General features: G+C 35.0%; 1 protein-coding gene across 6 annotated transcripts in view; it reads right to left on the bottom strand.

The window, feature by feature from the left end:
- The window catches only part of LOC135835885 (uncharacterized protein DDB_G0284459), an 89,939-nt gene that overhangs the window by 17,280 nt on the left and 55,674 nt on the right, over positions 1-16,985 (bottom strand). For all 6 annotated transcript variants that reach the window (XM_065350363.1, XM_065350362.1, XM_065350361.1 and 3 more), the window contains 3 exons: positions 14,654-14,751; positions 5,153-5,396; positions 3,083-3,218 (listed from right to left, as the gene is read on the bottom strand). In XM_065350363.1, coding sequence (XP_065206435.1) covers positions 3,083-3,218; positions 5,153-5,396; positions 14,654-14,711 — 438 coding nt within the window. In that variant the 5' untranslated portion in view covers positions 14,712-14,751. The remainder of the gene's footprint in view (positions 1-3,082; positions 3,219-5,152; positions 5,397-14,653; positions 14,752-16,985) is intronic.

Raw genomic sequence — 16,985 nt, 5'->3', positions numbered from 1 at the left:
GTTTTAGAGGTTTTAGACTATGCTCTTTCCAAAAATCGCGGTCTCGTTCAAATCAGAGTGTGACACCTCAACAGGTTCCCTTGTAAGTTAGGAGACCGTTTGCTAAAAAATGATCAAAAACAGACAAATCATTCGCGATAGACCTAAATTGTTTATTTAAGTACCCAAAAATCTATTTCTTTCAGAAATCTACTTTTTTTTCACCACTCCCTCCCCTCCATTTAATTTTTCTGGCGAATTGTTTAGACCAAACTTGCAAATCCTTCTTTAATTATCAAATTGGCAGTTCGGGCATAAGGGACTTATGGGGAGAGGGGGGCGATTAGCGACGAGAGGTTGGACAACCCAAACAATTTTCAGGGTGAAAATCCATTTTTCAACTTGAAAAATTCTATCTAGCATCGAATCACCCATGTTCGATGGCGAGGAAATGAAAAATTGTAACAATCTAATATCAACAAGAAACTTGCCTCGAAAAATATGGGTCAAATTCAAATAATATGAAAAAAAAAACCGACCGCAAAATAACAATTGAAAGTAAACGTAAGATGCTCGTATTATCGAAAACAGTTTCACTTCTGTAAACAAAATCCTAATTTTCGTCGAACTCGAAAGTGTTGCATGAATAAATTTCACTACTGGAAATCGTCAACTTGCGCTCTCGATGAGTATCGATGTCTTTGTATCTTAATTAAACTCCAAACGCACGTGGTTAATTTTCGCTATTGTTTGATCGTATACTGGAATTAGTACGTGTAAAGATCGCAATTCGGAAACAAATCTTTAATCATGGAAATATTTTACGATCTCGATTAACGACGCGCAACGTGACGACGATATGAGAGAAAAAGTAAAACCAAATAATTCGATAAAGCGAATATTTTCATTAATAATTTACTTACGTCGTTGTTGCATTTTTTTTTATCGAGATTTATTTTACGAGTTTCGAATTGGTATTTGCGTATAGTATGCATGTACGTATTTCACCCTACTCCTACGTACAAGCGTATCTTCCTCGTGCGGAAAAACTTGTTTACATTTAGATTGGAATTTTTACGACAAAATGTCCCCGTCATGCCGAAAAATATTTCGATAATTCGCTTCGTATATTTTTATTCGTATCGATACGGGTACGTATGGAAAAAAAATGAAAGTATTAAATGAAACAAAAAATAAAAAGTTACGAAACAGTCGTAAAATTTTCATCGTAATGATGATTGAGTCGCTGGTACAGCAAAAATGCGATGAAAATATTATAATGCTTATGTACATATGTGCAAACGACGCCTACGTCTCCTCTCCTCTGCATAATTCGCGCAACATTTGAATAAATTCGAATTATTAATCAAGCGAGAAGACAGAATTCATTCGCATTTTGCAAAAATCAGACAAGGGATGTACGCCAACTGGCACAAAAATTTCGGAACTGGATAGAGGGGAATAGTAAAGAATCGCAAAATACATACATATACCCGAGCCAAAAACGTACTTACATTTTTCGTATTTTGGTCAATTTAAAAAAAAAATCAAATTAGGGTCGAAAGTAAGAAAAAATAAACATTTTACTAACACAACCTTAAGAGGGCAGACAGACGAGTCAATGACCTTAAGAAACCAGACAAGCAGACAGACGACCATATGAGGGGCCAGACAGGTAGGCTAATGATATTAAGAAGCCGGTCAAAAGGGGCAATGATCTTGAGGGGCCATACCAGTAGACAGACGACCCCTGGGGAAGCCATACTGACGGGTCAATGACTTTAAGAAGCCAAACTGGCTGAGTTCAGACAGGCGGTCAATGACTTTAAGAGGTCAGACAGATAGAGACGACCTTGAGAGGCCAGACAGATGGGTCAATGACCTTAAGAAGTCGGAAAGGCAGACAGACGACCTTGGATAGCTAGACAGGCGACCATGAGAATGCAAACAAACGGGTCACTGATCTTAAGATGCCAATCAAATGGGTCAACGACCTCAAGAAGTCACATAGGCAGACAGACGATCTTGGAAAACTAAGCAGGTAGGTAAGTGACCTTGAGAATCTAAACACGCGGGTCAGTGACCTTAAGAGACTAGACCGGATTTCCCACGGAGACAGTTTTGTACCGTTCTGGAGCCTGCAGTAGATTAAGATTTTTACACTTTTTTCTCAAAAATAATCATTGGAGAAATTTTGAATTGGAACTGGCACAAAAAATGTTGAAAATATGTGCCCTAATCGTTCGAATGGATCACAATCATGGTAAATCCGAGCTCATGGATGCTAAATTCTAGTCTCACTCCAAATTACAGTTACCACCTACAGTGTTTTTTTTAAAAAAACTGAAGAATCCAAAAATCCGCTGGAAGCTCCAGAACAGTTCGAAACCTTCACCAATCGACTCAGGAGGCAGAAAATAGGACACAAACTAAGTTTAAGTTCTCTAGGTCAGTTTGGTAAAAATTTTATTTTTCTCCATTTTTGACCCTGTGAATTTTTAAAAATTCGTCAAAAATCAAGACATGAATTTCAACTTTCTAGACTATAGAACATGAATCGCATCCGAAAAAAAGGAATCCAGAAATATAAATTTCACAATTTCCAAAGTTCAAAGCTTTTTATTCTCCATGAATTTCAATCTATCGAAAAGGAAAATTTATTATAAAAAATAACTCAGGCGGTATGTACGCGTAAGAATAATTAAAATGAAACCGAATTCAAACCTTGCATTCGTATTCATTCATTACAAACCATCTTCCATTATCATCCGTACATTACACTTCATTTGCTTCGAAAGTCGAGAAAATTACACTTCATTCAGTATTCGAACACGAATGTAAATTCACCTTCGTTCGTCGGCGATATTAAAATTCAAATCGTAATCTCGGAAATTTCGCCGTACCTTTTTTCCTTCATTTTCACAATCATAAAAGACTTCTGTTCATATCGTTTTTTTGAATTGACGACATTCGAAAACATAATAAGATAAGAATCTAGGTAAGTAGTAGATATAGGTACAGTACCTCGTCGTAATAAAAATAATAATCATATAAATCGTAATATATAAGTACACGTAGTATTTTTGTATTACATAAAACTTACCCGAACACTCGAATGAGGAAAATTCAATCTCGTCGGATGAATATACAAGGAAGTCTCGGATCCAGAATCTGGAGATCTCTGTTCCGCTGTGAAAACACTGTCATGGCTAACGCTTAACAATGTAGACTGCAAGGTTCTGTAATATTAAGAAGGAAAAAAGTCAGAAAAAATTTTTAAAAACGTGATCGTCCAACACGAGAAAACTTATCGCTAGAATCAAATTATAATATTGTGTTACGTTGCTTTGCTCTTTTTTTTTTGTTTTGTTTTATAAAATCATCCAAACTGAGAATGAGATTCGTGACAAAGCATTTCTTATAACCAAGAATACGGAACAGTTTAGCAGATGAAAAAACCTTAGAGAGGTACTTCAACTTGGACTAGATGGTAAAATTAACTGTGATTTGATTTCGCTTTTTCTGCAATACATAGTATGACACGAAAGTACAGCGCGTCCGATCGAAATACAAATAGATTTTCATCGAATAAATAAAAAAACATTATAATAATCAATGAAGTAGTACCTAAGTAAGTACTCGAGCTTCAAGATTTCACATTGGAACGTAAATGAATTAATTTTTCATTTCAAGTTTTTTTCCCCACAGAAGTACATCTCAATGTTTTAGACTAGTTGGGAACCACTGAACCAGTTTTTGAATTTCGCATGAATGTGATGGATCAGACATATATTTTTAAAAATTAAAATTAAAAATGCCTTTTTTTGCAGTTCTTCATAGAGAAAAAAATATGTGTTAACATTTTAGCTGAAAGAAAAAATGAGAGGAAATTTTCAAACGATGAATTTGTACAAAATTTTCAAACATTATTTTCCCAACAGTTTTTCTGCATGCATTTTGGTTTCCCATCATGGAAAATATTTCTGAAAAACCTCAATGAACCTTCCCTCCCCTCCCCCTCCCCCTTACCTCTTCATCATTTGCCATACAAGCTGATTTATAATGAACTGATAAATTAGAAACGTGAATACGAATTACTTTTTTCCCGATTTTTTTTTGATACCTTCTAACTATGACAAATGATAGAATTTCGTTTCAAAATTGGGTTGATGGGTGCCAAAATATAATAAGACATTTTTTCAAATTCGCAAGGAACTTGATGGAATCTTCAAAAAAATATTGATTTTTCAAATTTTCAGTCAAAATTAGGGACTCTTGGCCTGCGCACCTCACAAGGGAAGTACATATCTCAACTGGTACAAAAATTTTCGAAATGAACAAAGGGGAGTCGATAGAAGATCCCAAAATTCACCACGTGCTACAATTTGAGGTGCTCAAATTCGTTTTTCTAATTTTGGTGAATTTTTAACTATTCAAATTTGGGCCAAAAATGAAAAAAAAAATTAAAATTTTACTAAAATGACCTATAGCTGAAATTTGGTTTAAACACTTCTTTTGATCTTCCGAGTTTATTGCTGATGGTTTTCAATCGTTCTGGAGTCTCTAATGGATTTTCAGATTCTCCAGTTTACGAAAAAACCTTGAAAGTGGGGTGGAAATTAAATTTAGCATCGTCAAACTCTGATTTACCATCTTCGTGGGTCATTCGATCAATTTAGGGACAGGTCAAAATATTTTCTTGCCAGCTCAAATCCGAAATTTTCCGATGATTTTTTTCATTCTTTACAAAAATAATTGCTGGGTCGTTGATCGATTCCCTGTTTTCCGGTTCAAACATTTCTGAGCCGATTGAGATATTTTCCTTTTGAGATCCTATTCGAAAATTAGTTCGTTAAGCACTTACGGTAATTTTTTCAAATTTTTCAACCCTAGTGCTTATTGCGAAAAATTGAGCTTTCAAATTTTCATTACTAATTTTTGAATTTGTATACATAAATACTTTCTTTAAAAATCCACAGAATAGATTTACTCCAAATTCAAGCACTTTCGAGATGCGAGCCCTCAAAGCGAAGATCTACAAGTATGTACTTCGAAACGATGCTTTACTTTTGGATCACACTGTTTGTACTTTGTACTATGCAGGCCGTTAGAGAGGAAGCAACTTGGCAAGCGATGCACAAAGACGCGAGACAAGATGGAAAAATCAACGTACCGTCGTTGAGAATTATCGGTTGTATCATCGGTCAAATGACTAGTAGAATGACTTTTATTAGTCGGTTCCCAGTTAGAATCGAGCGGCTGTTCACACGCGTCGAAATTCTCCTTGGAAGAACGAATCGTAGCGGCAACAGCATCAACGCTACCGTTCGACGATGAGATCACTGGCGATCGCGGTTTTCTGCGCAATATCCTTCCGATGGCTCGGAAAGGTTGTAGGAGTTTCTTTTTCTTCATGTCTGCAAAGATAAAAAAAAAACACACACACATTTAATACATAAGTACCCACTTAATAAGACACATTGGACATTATACACGAGACTTCTCCGGTAATCCAGATAACCTCGGTAATTTCGCGACGCATATTTTGTAAACATATACAACATGGCGTGTATTATTGTCCACGTAACATTACGTAAACATAACTATACACTGAGGGTCTTTTTACAGAGGCGATTCATTGGTCTGACTGGCACGGCTGGCTGTGCCATCGACGACGATATCGTCGTCGTCGTCTGGATAAATCCGAATAATTAAAAACGCTAATTGAACGTACGTGCTTCAATTAAAATAACTCGTTTTGTCTCACTCTCCTCTCATCTCGTTATACATCATGAGAGCGCATTTGCGTTACTCCCCACGACCTGATGCCGACAAAATGCTATTTTGTTCGTAATATCAATTAAAATCTTGCTTTACCGAGTAATTACGTGTATATCATCGTCGTGGCTTGGCTTTTGCCGCGTACCATACCTGCCTATTAAGCACGATAGCGCGCTAAATTACTATGTCTCTTTTCACGCTGCTCTATAGTTCGGCCAGAAATCGCCCAACGAGACGTGCGAGAGAGAAAAAACCAAAGGTGACATTGAAATGAATACTCTTTTTTCCGCAGATATTGTTTTAAAAATTCTACCACCGTCATCACGTGATCTTTTTTACTCATCTATTTCAACCGTGCACCTCATTTACATAACAAAAGCAAAAAAAAAACACATACACGAAACGCCGCGTTTCGTCTAATAGATAAATTTTACGCACTCTTTCACCCATAAATCAACTCGCGCTTACGCCGAAATTATTTATAACCTCTATTAAAGGCATTTTTACTGCTGTAGGTGGGAATACTTATACAGGGAAGGTAATACTAATTCAATAAACGAGATGAAAAAAGGCGAACTTTATAGATTCGAGGTCGCTCCTCATAACGATTTCCTTCATCTTTTTGACGGCTAAGAGCTCGTGAGAAGTATTAAGAACCACACGCTCGAATCTTTTCAATTTTCTTTCTTTCTTTCTAAAATAAAAGCATATTTCGAAAAATTGACTTACGTAACACCTGACGTTTGCTTCGTGAAACGCAAAAAAAGTCTTATCTACCAAAATCCTTGGAAAATATAAATAAAAACCAAGCCGCGAGATTTAAAGAAAATAAACTCCAAACAACGCAGATTTCACATAGCAAGGTTTCATTCTCATATCCTTGATTCATATATACAGAAAGAAAGGATTAGACGAATACAGACTCAAAGTTTTAACGTAAAAGTGCCCCGTAATACACAGAAAAAAAAGATATGAAAAATTACAATAATACCCTATGAAGAATGAAATTGCACAACGAACGTGTAACAAAGGTATTTGGATAGGATACGTGTGAAAACAATAGAAAAAAGGATCAGACATTTTGAAAATATTCCAGATTGCTTTAAACTTCATTTCAAAAAACAACCTGGGCTGTACTGAGACTGTGAGACAAACGCGATGCCACAAATTTCTAGAAATCGTTAAGTTATATTTTTGCATCATGAAAAAAATTCACAAAAAATTACGTAATAGGTGATTATGAATATTATGATCAATTAATCCTTTTATTTAACGAGCTCTATTTTTTTTGCTTATTCGTTGCTGTTGGTTTTTTGGGGGAGGGGGGGTCATTTCGTAGTGAGAATCTATTACAGTTTTTCGCACGACTGTTACGAAACATGAAAATTCTTTGAAGACATATTGTGGGGTCTAGGAGGCTCTTATTAAAAAGGAATTCTCAATTTGAAATCAATAAGACCCTTGAAAATCCAATAAATCAAAAGTTAGTTGATTTAACAATTTCTTTGAAATTTTGCGAGCTTATTGAAAGACTTACGGGGCTTCATATGGAAAAATTGAGATACAATTCAAAAAATCTACACCTGCAAAAATCAATAAGAAATTTTCAATTTTTTAAAATTTTATAGTCAAAAACATTACAAACAGTACTGAGTACGTCGTATAATTTTATTTTCAATTTTTTTTCTTCAAAATATTATCAAAATTGGGGAGGGGGAGCGCACTGCAGTGATCCAGATGAAAAAAATTGAGCAGCACAAACTCATAGTTTTGCTTCAAATTTTGGCTATCGAAGAAAATGGGGGGGGGGGGTGTTCTTGAGAGCCCTGACCCAAATCGAAAAATCGACCCCAAAGGAAAGATACAAAATTCAAAATTTTCAAAAAATACCATGTGGGTATCAAAATCTGTGTTTTGAAGTGTGAAAAATCCATTTCTGAAGATCATACGACCCCAAACACTAAAAATGGCTCCAAAGAGAAGGCAGGTACAAAATCAAAAATTTTCAAAACATGCAATAGGTAGCTATGGGTATCAAAATTTAGGATTTTAAGGGTGATGATTTCATTTTTTTGAAGACCATTTGACCTCAAACCTCAAAATGGGCCCCGAAGGGAAGGTAGGTCACGACAAAAGCTACAATATTAAAAAAATAAAATTGTGTTGTCAACTTGATGGATACAAACAAAATCTATTTAAAAATGTCAAGAAGAAGGGTGGTAGAAAAACACGCATTTTCAAAATTCAAATGAGTCATAGTGCAAATGAAGAGTGATATTCCAAAACTCGCTTTGTCCATTTTTATCAAAGTTGGGTTTTCAGTGGTACCTGGTAGATGAAGTATTAACTCACATTCCTACATCATCAACCTACCAAAATGAGGTGTTAAACTCACCTAAATAGCCAATTCACTAAAAATTAAAAAAAAAATAATGTTCCAAAACGCGCTTTGTCCATTTTTATTGAAATTTTTTTCAGCAGTATTTAGTGGATGAAATGTATACCTACACTCCTACATCATAAATCTACCCAAATAAAGTGCTAAACTCGCCTAAAAAGCCAATTTACCCGTTTAAAGGGAAACTGTTTTTCCTCTCTCCTGAAAAGTTGTGAAAATGGACAAAGCGAGTTTTGGAATATCACTCTTCAAATGGTAAATTAAATCAAAATCAGCTTCATCAAAAACTATTGAATAATTCGATATCCATATGAGTTTTTCAAATTTTCCGCATTTTATACCTCCTCCAATCATGTTTGGCTCACGAGGCAAATGATTGACGAAATGAAACCATCGTCCTCAAAAACCTTTCAGTCATAATCGTTGCATTTTCTGACATTTTAAATTCATAGGTCATTTATCAGGACAACCCCTTTCCATTTTTTTGGAAAACAGGCAAAATGTGACAATTGGAGATGAAAGTACATACCTGGGGCTAAACATTTCAAGTTTGTACTTTTAGAGACTATCATCGTATTTCGAAATTTTTTTGAGTATTTCCCAAGTATATTTTCAAAAAAAGTGACCTTCGCGTGGAGGAGGCGAGGCTATGAAAAAATTTGACACTATCGAAAAAAATTATACAGGTATCGATTATCGAAATCTGTTTCCTCTGAGAACCCTAAACTCCCCTCCCCTTCATGAGTACATTAATTCGAAAATATGAATTTTTTTCCCTTCAACTTCGAAAGCTTCGGCGATTCCAACTGACGTATTCAAAATGGTATTTTTCCACCACCACCCTTGTTCCTCCTCACACTAATTAAATCAGATTATGAAGAATTAGCAGCACTTAGAAACAAGTTTTAAGAATGATATTTTACCAAATCTCATTTCAAGTATGACACATTCAATTGACTAGTTAATCAAATCAATTACAACGCAATCTAGACGACTATAAAAAAGAAGACGAACACCATAATTTAACCATAATTGCAAGCCAACGAAATACATAGGTTCGTCTACGTCACGCCACGCTATCATGTGATGACCTGGTATAGACAGAGCACGTCGACTAAGCGTATTAAAAAAAACTCTCACACAGATTGCGCCAGAAAACCAAATTTTCGAATAATTTAATCGGACGATGCAAAAATTTTCAAAAATTCAAATTTCGATAAAAATCGTGACAATTATGGTGAATCAACGATGCGGGTTGAATTTAACCTCACCCTGCTTTCTAAAGGTTTAAAAATTCAAACGACTCCTCAATGTGATAAAATTCGACACAGAAGTAGGACGTATGCAGATTGCAGATGTACGAGGAATATCCAGATACCGCAGCAAAGATGACCCCACATTTAGCGGCGACTGCATTCAATATACACATATAATAAAAATATGTACATAACTACAATCTACGGTACATTGTAGCAACAAGTAAACACTTTCAGGAAAATTTAATAGCTACATGAGCAAAATCATATATACGAGGATACCAGCTACACCTTGGAGCGTAAAAGGAAAGCGGAAACGAACGTTTTACATTTCCTCGCAATGAGTCCGAGTACTCGATGGAGGACGATCCTCCAGTGAATAAAAATTACACACGGACCTCGAGTGGGCACTGGGTACAAATGAAAACAAAACGAAAATTATGAAAATTAAATCCTCCACGTACGATTCCCATAGGCATATAGGTACTGTGAACGGTCGACATCGGTCATTACACTCGACGAGATGGAATTATTATTTCACGTATATAAAAACAATTCAATTATCGAGTATAAAATAAAAATGAAACTGTTGCCGGGTTAATTAAAATCGTGTGCGAACCGAGGACTGTAATACTAGTGCGGTAATATATCTAGATACACATGTAATGTACGTGTAATATGGAGGGATGGACGAATAATTCCATTTTTTCACGCGCAGCTAAATTATTTTTTAACGACGTTATTTTGTTGGATGTGGTGATTTATTTTCGATTACCTTGGCTTGGCCACACCATTTCAACTTCTACTAACCAACAACAGCTCAGGTATAGTATAGCTAGTTGACTACTCACTACTACATACAGGGTGTCCCATCGCAGCCATCGAACATCTAACATGTCAGGGCAATTTTTTTTTCGAAAAATAGAGTAAAAAATATTTGACAAACTTTTCCGATTTCGGAGGGAAAATCGCAAAATTCTCTGATATTTCCTGATTTTTTCAGAATGATAAAATTCTCTTACTTTTCTCAGTTTTCTAGAATTTGGGAATTCTGACAGTGATGGGGGAATGGGGTATTCCGGGAAATAGGTATTGGGTGACAAAAGTGCTCATATCGAAAAAACAGAAAAACTCGAGAAATTTAAAGATTCCCAAGAAAATGGGAAATGTGTGAAAAATTTTGGAATCTTGACCAAAAATATAAAAAAGTGAAGAAATTTTGAGATTTTGATTTTTTTTTAAAATTTGAAGTCATTTTTTTACATTAAAAAACAAAATTTAAAAATCAGCTTGTGTGTGGGGAAAAAATGAGAAATTTTGCGCTTCCAAAATCAAACGTGGGAAGAAATGCAACTTTGACACAAAGTTTTAAAAAATAGCCCTAGAGAAGCGTAGCGAACGTTCGAGTACTCCCATTAAATATTCTATTTCCTCCTTCTTCCCTCGCTCCTCCCTTTAAGAAAAAACTTTAGGCGAAAGATTTTTGATTTACTTTATTTTTGGTGGGGAAGGGGGGAGGGGCTGCAAAAATAATTTGTTCAATGTTTCTATGAATTCTGTAAATTAGGAGACTAAATTTTTTAGGTAGAAATTATGGTATTTGATGAGGGAGGTGTTGGAAGGGTGCCTATAGAAAAGATCAGGAGTCTGTCATGAAGCCCACCATATCTTGTTTCAAATTACAAACAAATTTGAAGCGTGACAAACGCTATTTGATTAGCACACCTTGTGATGATAAGAAAGAAATGAACGTAATGAAGAAGTTTCAAGTGAAAATTTGAACAGCAATGATGATTCAACGTTATAACAAGAGACGTAAGTATTAAGCTAGCGATATTCAATAAAGATGAATTTTAAAATAATGAAAACGTCCGCAAATAACGCGCGGCAGCAAGTAAGATTGAAACGAGGTATGTAGTTGAAAAATAAAATAAAAAAACGATAATCAGTATAAGTATTAAGTATATACGTCGGTACTTAACAAATACTAAAGTCATCGTACTTAATGATACGAAAGTAAAGTAGACTTCTCAGCATTAAATATCACAATCGCAGCGTGTACTATGTACCTCTATCTGCTCGATATACACGAGTAGATCTAGATGCACAAGAGGAGGAGGCAGAGAAGGAAAAAAGCAGCAGCAATGAGACAGAAAGACAGCGAATAAGAAAGCAATGATATATACAACGTAAATCATTTTGATTTGTCCGAAGACAGTGGAAAAAAAGTAGAATAGACAGCTACGTTATAACCGTATATTCGTTTGGCTTTTAATAATTATGATTTATGGCTATTGCACATGCCATATAAGAATCTTATCGAGAGCTAAAAATAGACGCCAGCGCATAAATGATTTTCACGGTTAGCGAATTTTTTTTTCAACGCATTTTTTCATTATGAATGTGTCACGTGCATAATCGAATTACTTACATCTAGATGAAGTCTACTATGTGCTGTGGCCAGACAAGGCGCGAATGGTCAGAACAACGTGTATGCTGTATGTCTTGTCTATGTATCGTATCTTATATGCCCGCACCGATATTACGTAAAAATCGCGTATGTCATTGACGAGCTCAAATATTGAGACAAGCCATTTGTAGTATTTGTGTGGGGCGATGAAAAGAGTTCAATGTTGAAAAAAATGCGGTCGATTCTGAAATTAATATCGTCACGGGTTGTTGCTCCGCGTCGCGTCAGGTTCAACCACGTTCATGAAAGTAATTAAAATCTCGTAGCGAGCACATGTAAGTAGGTATATCGCATCGTACGTATACCTAGAACGTCTTTGAGCATTTAAATTTTCGCAATAATTTTGATAAAGATGAGTGTTACTCGTGCGATCGTGTTTCGAAGATAGGGTCAGATTCAGAAGACAAATGGAAAAATGTCACCCAGCTGCAGATAAAATATAATACGTAGAAATGGCTTCTTTCACTCTTAAAAAGGTAACCTCAAATTCCATTAACAGAGCTCGTACTCAATTTTCGCCAAAAAACTACTTTAGTAACCAAAAAAGAAAAAAAACACGAGCAAAACATTTTTATGCAGAAAAAATGACCTTAAGAAACCGGTTTTAAATTTTTAAAAGTTGAGCTATTTTGTAACTTTTTGGTAATTTTTGGCGATTTTTGACAACAAAAAGAGATGTTTTTCACAATTTTTAGCAAAAATGCCAAATTTTGACAAAAAGTGAAACTTATAATGTTAGCAAAAAGAAGGATCTTTTTAACAATTTCTCACAAAAAAAAGACTTATGGACAATATTGAAAAAAGTTACTTTTTGGTAATTTTTGAAAAAAAAACGAAATTTTTTAGGAATTTAAAAAAAAATGAAATTTGTTGCCAATTAGGAAGCGAAGAGAATAGCTTCAACAATTTTAGCAAAAAAAAAGGATTTTTTTGGCAATACGAGACTTTTGCACAATTTTTGGGGAAAAAGTACTCAAGTCTTTTTGAAAATTTTTCGCAAACAAACAAAAATTTTTAGCCATTTTGCTAAAATGCAAAAATTTTTGTCATTTTTTGAAAATGTGAAAATTTTTGAATATTTTTGGCATAAGGCAAGAATTGACAATTTTAGCAAAAATCAGGATTTCTTGGCAATATTCGGCCAAAAAATACTTCTTTTCAGCCAATTTCTTGCAGAAAAATTCTGGAAAAAAGTGAGACATTTATTGCTAAAAAGCGAGCATTTTTGCCTAGAAACAAGACTTTGATTATTTTAGCAAAAAGCAGGACTTTTCAACAATGATAGCCCATTTACAAAAAAACGATATTTATTCGCAATTTTTATAAAAAAACCAAGAGTTTCGGCGGGTAGAATTTTTTGAAAAAAATTAAAATTTTTCAGGAATTCTGTTGAAAAGCGAGATTTTTTTCATTTTTTTTTGGCAGAAAGTAAGACTGACAAATTTAGCAAAAAGCAGAATTTCTTGGTACTTATTAAAAATAATTGATACTTTTCCTCAATTTTGGCTTTTTCTCCAAATTTTTGATGAAAAAGCAAGACTTTTTAGCAATTGGCTCTTTACAGAGAAGCCAGCATTTTTTAGGGGACCGAAGCGAAGGAAGCCCTCTCTTAGGAAGGAAGCCATTTGGATGAATTTTGACGCAGAAATATGTATAAATTTCTTATCAAGATGATAAAACTATGAACTTTTGAAGTAGAGCAAGAGAGGTTTTTTTCTTGAAAATTCTCGCACTTTTTTCAAAATTGCTGTAAAAGTTTGCATTTTTTTCGTTCTCTCATAGTCCGGTCGTTTCCACATTTTGATTTAAATTACTCCCCTCCCATTTAAAATAATTTTACCAATTTCTCTCCCCAAATCACATCCCTACGATGATAGAAAAATAAAATGCAGGCGCCGACTTTACACAACTGACGTAAAACTTATCCAAAGAACTTCACATATTTATGTATGTACAGCATCGTATCTCGAATATCTTCATCCTTGAATCGAAGCCAGACCATTCTTGGTAAAAATTAAGAAGCTTTTTTCCTCACTAAAATATTTTCCATTCTTCGAAACATGCCGCAAAATAAAAATTCTCGACTCATTGAATTTCTCGTCGCGTATTATAAAGGGAGCCGTGACCCGAACCAGCTCAAGAATAAGGGTTCTTGTTCGATGAATAACTCGGCCTTTTTTTTTCATTTACCTTCTGCCGAGTACGAGATGCTGAATACCATTCAACCCATTTAGTCTTCTCAAACCACGATAAATTTCACAAAATTTGAAGAGGGGCAGGAGAACAGCGCCATTTTTAATGTAGAAACCTAGATCGAGCGGTAACTTATTTTTACAGCAACTCGTCACTGGTTAGTGGTTCTACCCACATCGTATTTCGTGAGTAACGTTTCACTTTACACACGTTTAAGCACAAATCTGACCACTACGAATCCAGAACCGAAAAAAATAAACAAAAATCTAATCAAAGATAATACATATTAATACCTAATATTGTCATTCGAGTAAACGTTCGAAGCGTAGGTTTGCATTAAGCAAGCCCACACCATGCTCGTAAAACGCGGTGTAACGTTCTAATTACATAGAGCTTTCTCTAATTTCTCATCGCTACCGTAAAAAAAGAAGAAAAAAATACAAATTGCGCTATATCTAATGACGGAATTATCCATCGTCTCTTCATCGTTGATGGTTAAATCAACGCGCGTTAAATTAATCGTGAAGAATGAATGCAAAAAAAAAGTACAACTTATCAAGTAAATTTTCAACTTACCATTACGCAGGTGATCGGTATCTTGAAGCGGCGGTGAAGCCTCGCGCACGCAAGACATACCGAATACATGAAAATTTCCCGTTACGATTTCAACGAATCTGAAACATAAAATTGGCAAAGTTCATTATCAAGTACTACACGTCGAATATGGTAAATGGTTTTCTATAATCCTACGCTATATGCTCAAAGGTCTGCGTATTTGTATATTTAAAACGGTAGGTAGATAGGTATTAGATACGTGGATGTTTTTCGAGAGCTACAATCTCAATTTAACATTTCGTATTCATTGCACATTGTCAACATTTGACCTGAATGCGAATATTTATACGATATCCGAATCCAACAGAATCATTTCAGTATATTATGTAGCTTCGGGGCAATTTCATTAGAATATAAGGAAAAAGTGCACATTGTACACAGGGCACACTCTCGGCGAAGCTTCAATAAAAGGCTATATATGGCAAAAGGCTGCTTATGTACTTGACCTAGTATATAGTCTATAAACGTACAACTTGCTTTTTTCTTCTTTTTACCAAGTATGCTATTTAGGAAGTAATTTCATTCGGTACAACAGACGAAACTTCTTCAATGTAAAATCCGGTTTAGTCAACGTACCGATTACTCTAAAACTTGGTGCAATTTTTCAATTATTCATAGGTATATTAGGTTAAAACGTGAGTACTTAGCATCAGCAAACCATTCTTCTAACAAGGGAAACCTCTTGGTCACACAGATATCGATTTCGTTCTTTTTTGGGGCCACGCAGAGTAGGTCATCAATAAAAATACCGAAAATTCTACAAATAATTTGAATTTACCCCTCCCCCAAAAATGCATAAATTGACCAACAAATTAAAATGGTCAGTATTAATACTTTGGGAAATGTCGTTTCTGGCCATTCAAAGTTCAATATTGATACCTGCAAAGGAAAATGATATTTTTGGGAGCTCAAAATTTTTCAAAAATCACATAAAGAGTTGAAAAATGTGTTTGAGAGCTGGCATTCCGGGAATATTCTATTTTGACTATATTCCAGCCATCATCGCATTTTGGAATCCTCTCCTGACACGAGTGAAAAAAATTGCAATTGTTGAAAAAAAACTCAAAAAATACACCAGTTCTGTTTTCCACTCATACCAGAAGTGGCCAGTTGAAATTATTTTGTTTCAAAAAAGCTGCACGTATGCCAAAATAATATTATAAGTACTTGATGGTAGTTTTGACGGCCCCCAGCACCTCCGCAAGAGGGGTAACCCAAAAAAAATGGTTCCATTCGTGTGACACATGAAATAGTATGTTTTCGATATCGCTGAACACGAATATAGTCTTAGTTTTTCAAATTAACCTCACCCAGAACCTCCCCCAATTGGCAAAACTGGTAAAAGTCCAAAAAATTGTTGGGGGCCGTGGATGGGGTCCAATCAAAAATCTAACGTCATATTCGTGTTCAGCGTCACCAAAAACATACAATTCGATGTATCACATGCCCCAGATTTTTTTTGGAAAGTTTTGCCCAAAATTGGGGGTGGAGGTGCTCCCCCTCCGTTAAGAGATCCCATCTCGAAACTTGAATATTTCAAAAAAGCATCAAAAGGTATATCCATGGAAATTTTTTCAGAATTTTAAATGGTAGCACCCACTCACAGCGCCATTTTAAAATTTCAAAATGCTTAAAATGTTCAAAATTTAATGCATTTACGAACTGTGAAATCAGTTTTGATCAAAGTATCATAGCTTTGGAGGAATGCGCTGCTGAAGTTGAATACCTCGAGACAATGTGAGGGCTGGGACCAAACTGATTGCGGGTTTATTTACTGGGTGGGTAGATATTGTAAAAAAAATTTGAGCGAAATCGAAAGATACTTGTATGACTCAAAAACGTTGGTCGAATTGACATGGAATGACCCAAATGACAGAAAAGTTGTTGGAAATCATTTTAAAAAATTGATCAAACATAACAAATATCAAATAAAATCCGGCAAATACGTACTCGTATAACATAAACGTGTAATAAAAACAGTAAAATTGGCATAAAAAATACCTACTAAAAATTACCAAAAAATTGATGAAATTTCAGTAAGCTCAAATTGAACGATAGTGAACAAAAATTGAAGAAAACATCATTCAAAGTAAATACTGTACTTACACTTTACAGTGTACACGTACCTACTGCAAAGTCTGTCAAAATACACTTTAAATTATTCACAATTAAAATTTGTCCACCGAATACATCTCATACGACCTTCTCAATAATTGAGAAAAAAATACAGATTATGAAACAAATTACGATAGGTATCGATATCGTCTTCGTATTAAATTAATACTCCAGACAA

Source organism: Planococcus citri, chromosome 2 (genome assembly GCF_950023065.1).
Source record: "Planococcus citri chromosome 2, ihPlaCitr1.1, whole genome shotgun sequence".
Taxonomy (NCBI): Eukaryota; Metazoa; Arthropoda; class Insecta; order Hemiptera; family Pseudococcidae; genus Planococcus; species Planococcus citri.
Note: the sequence above shows the minus strand (reverse complement) of the source record. Positions and strands in the feature narration are given on the sequence as shown.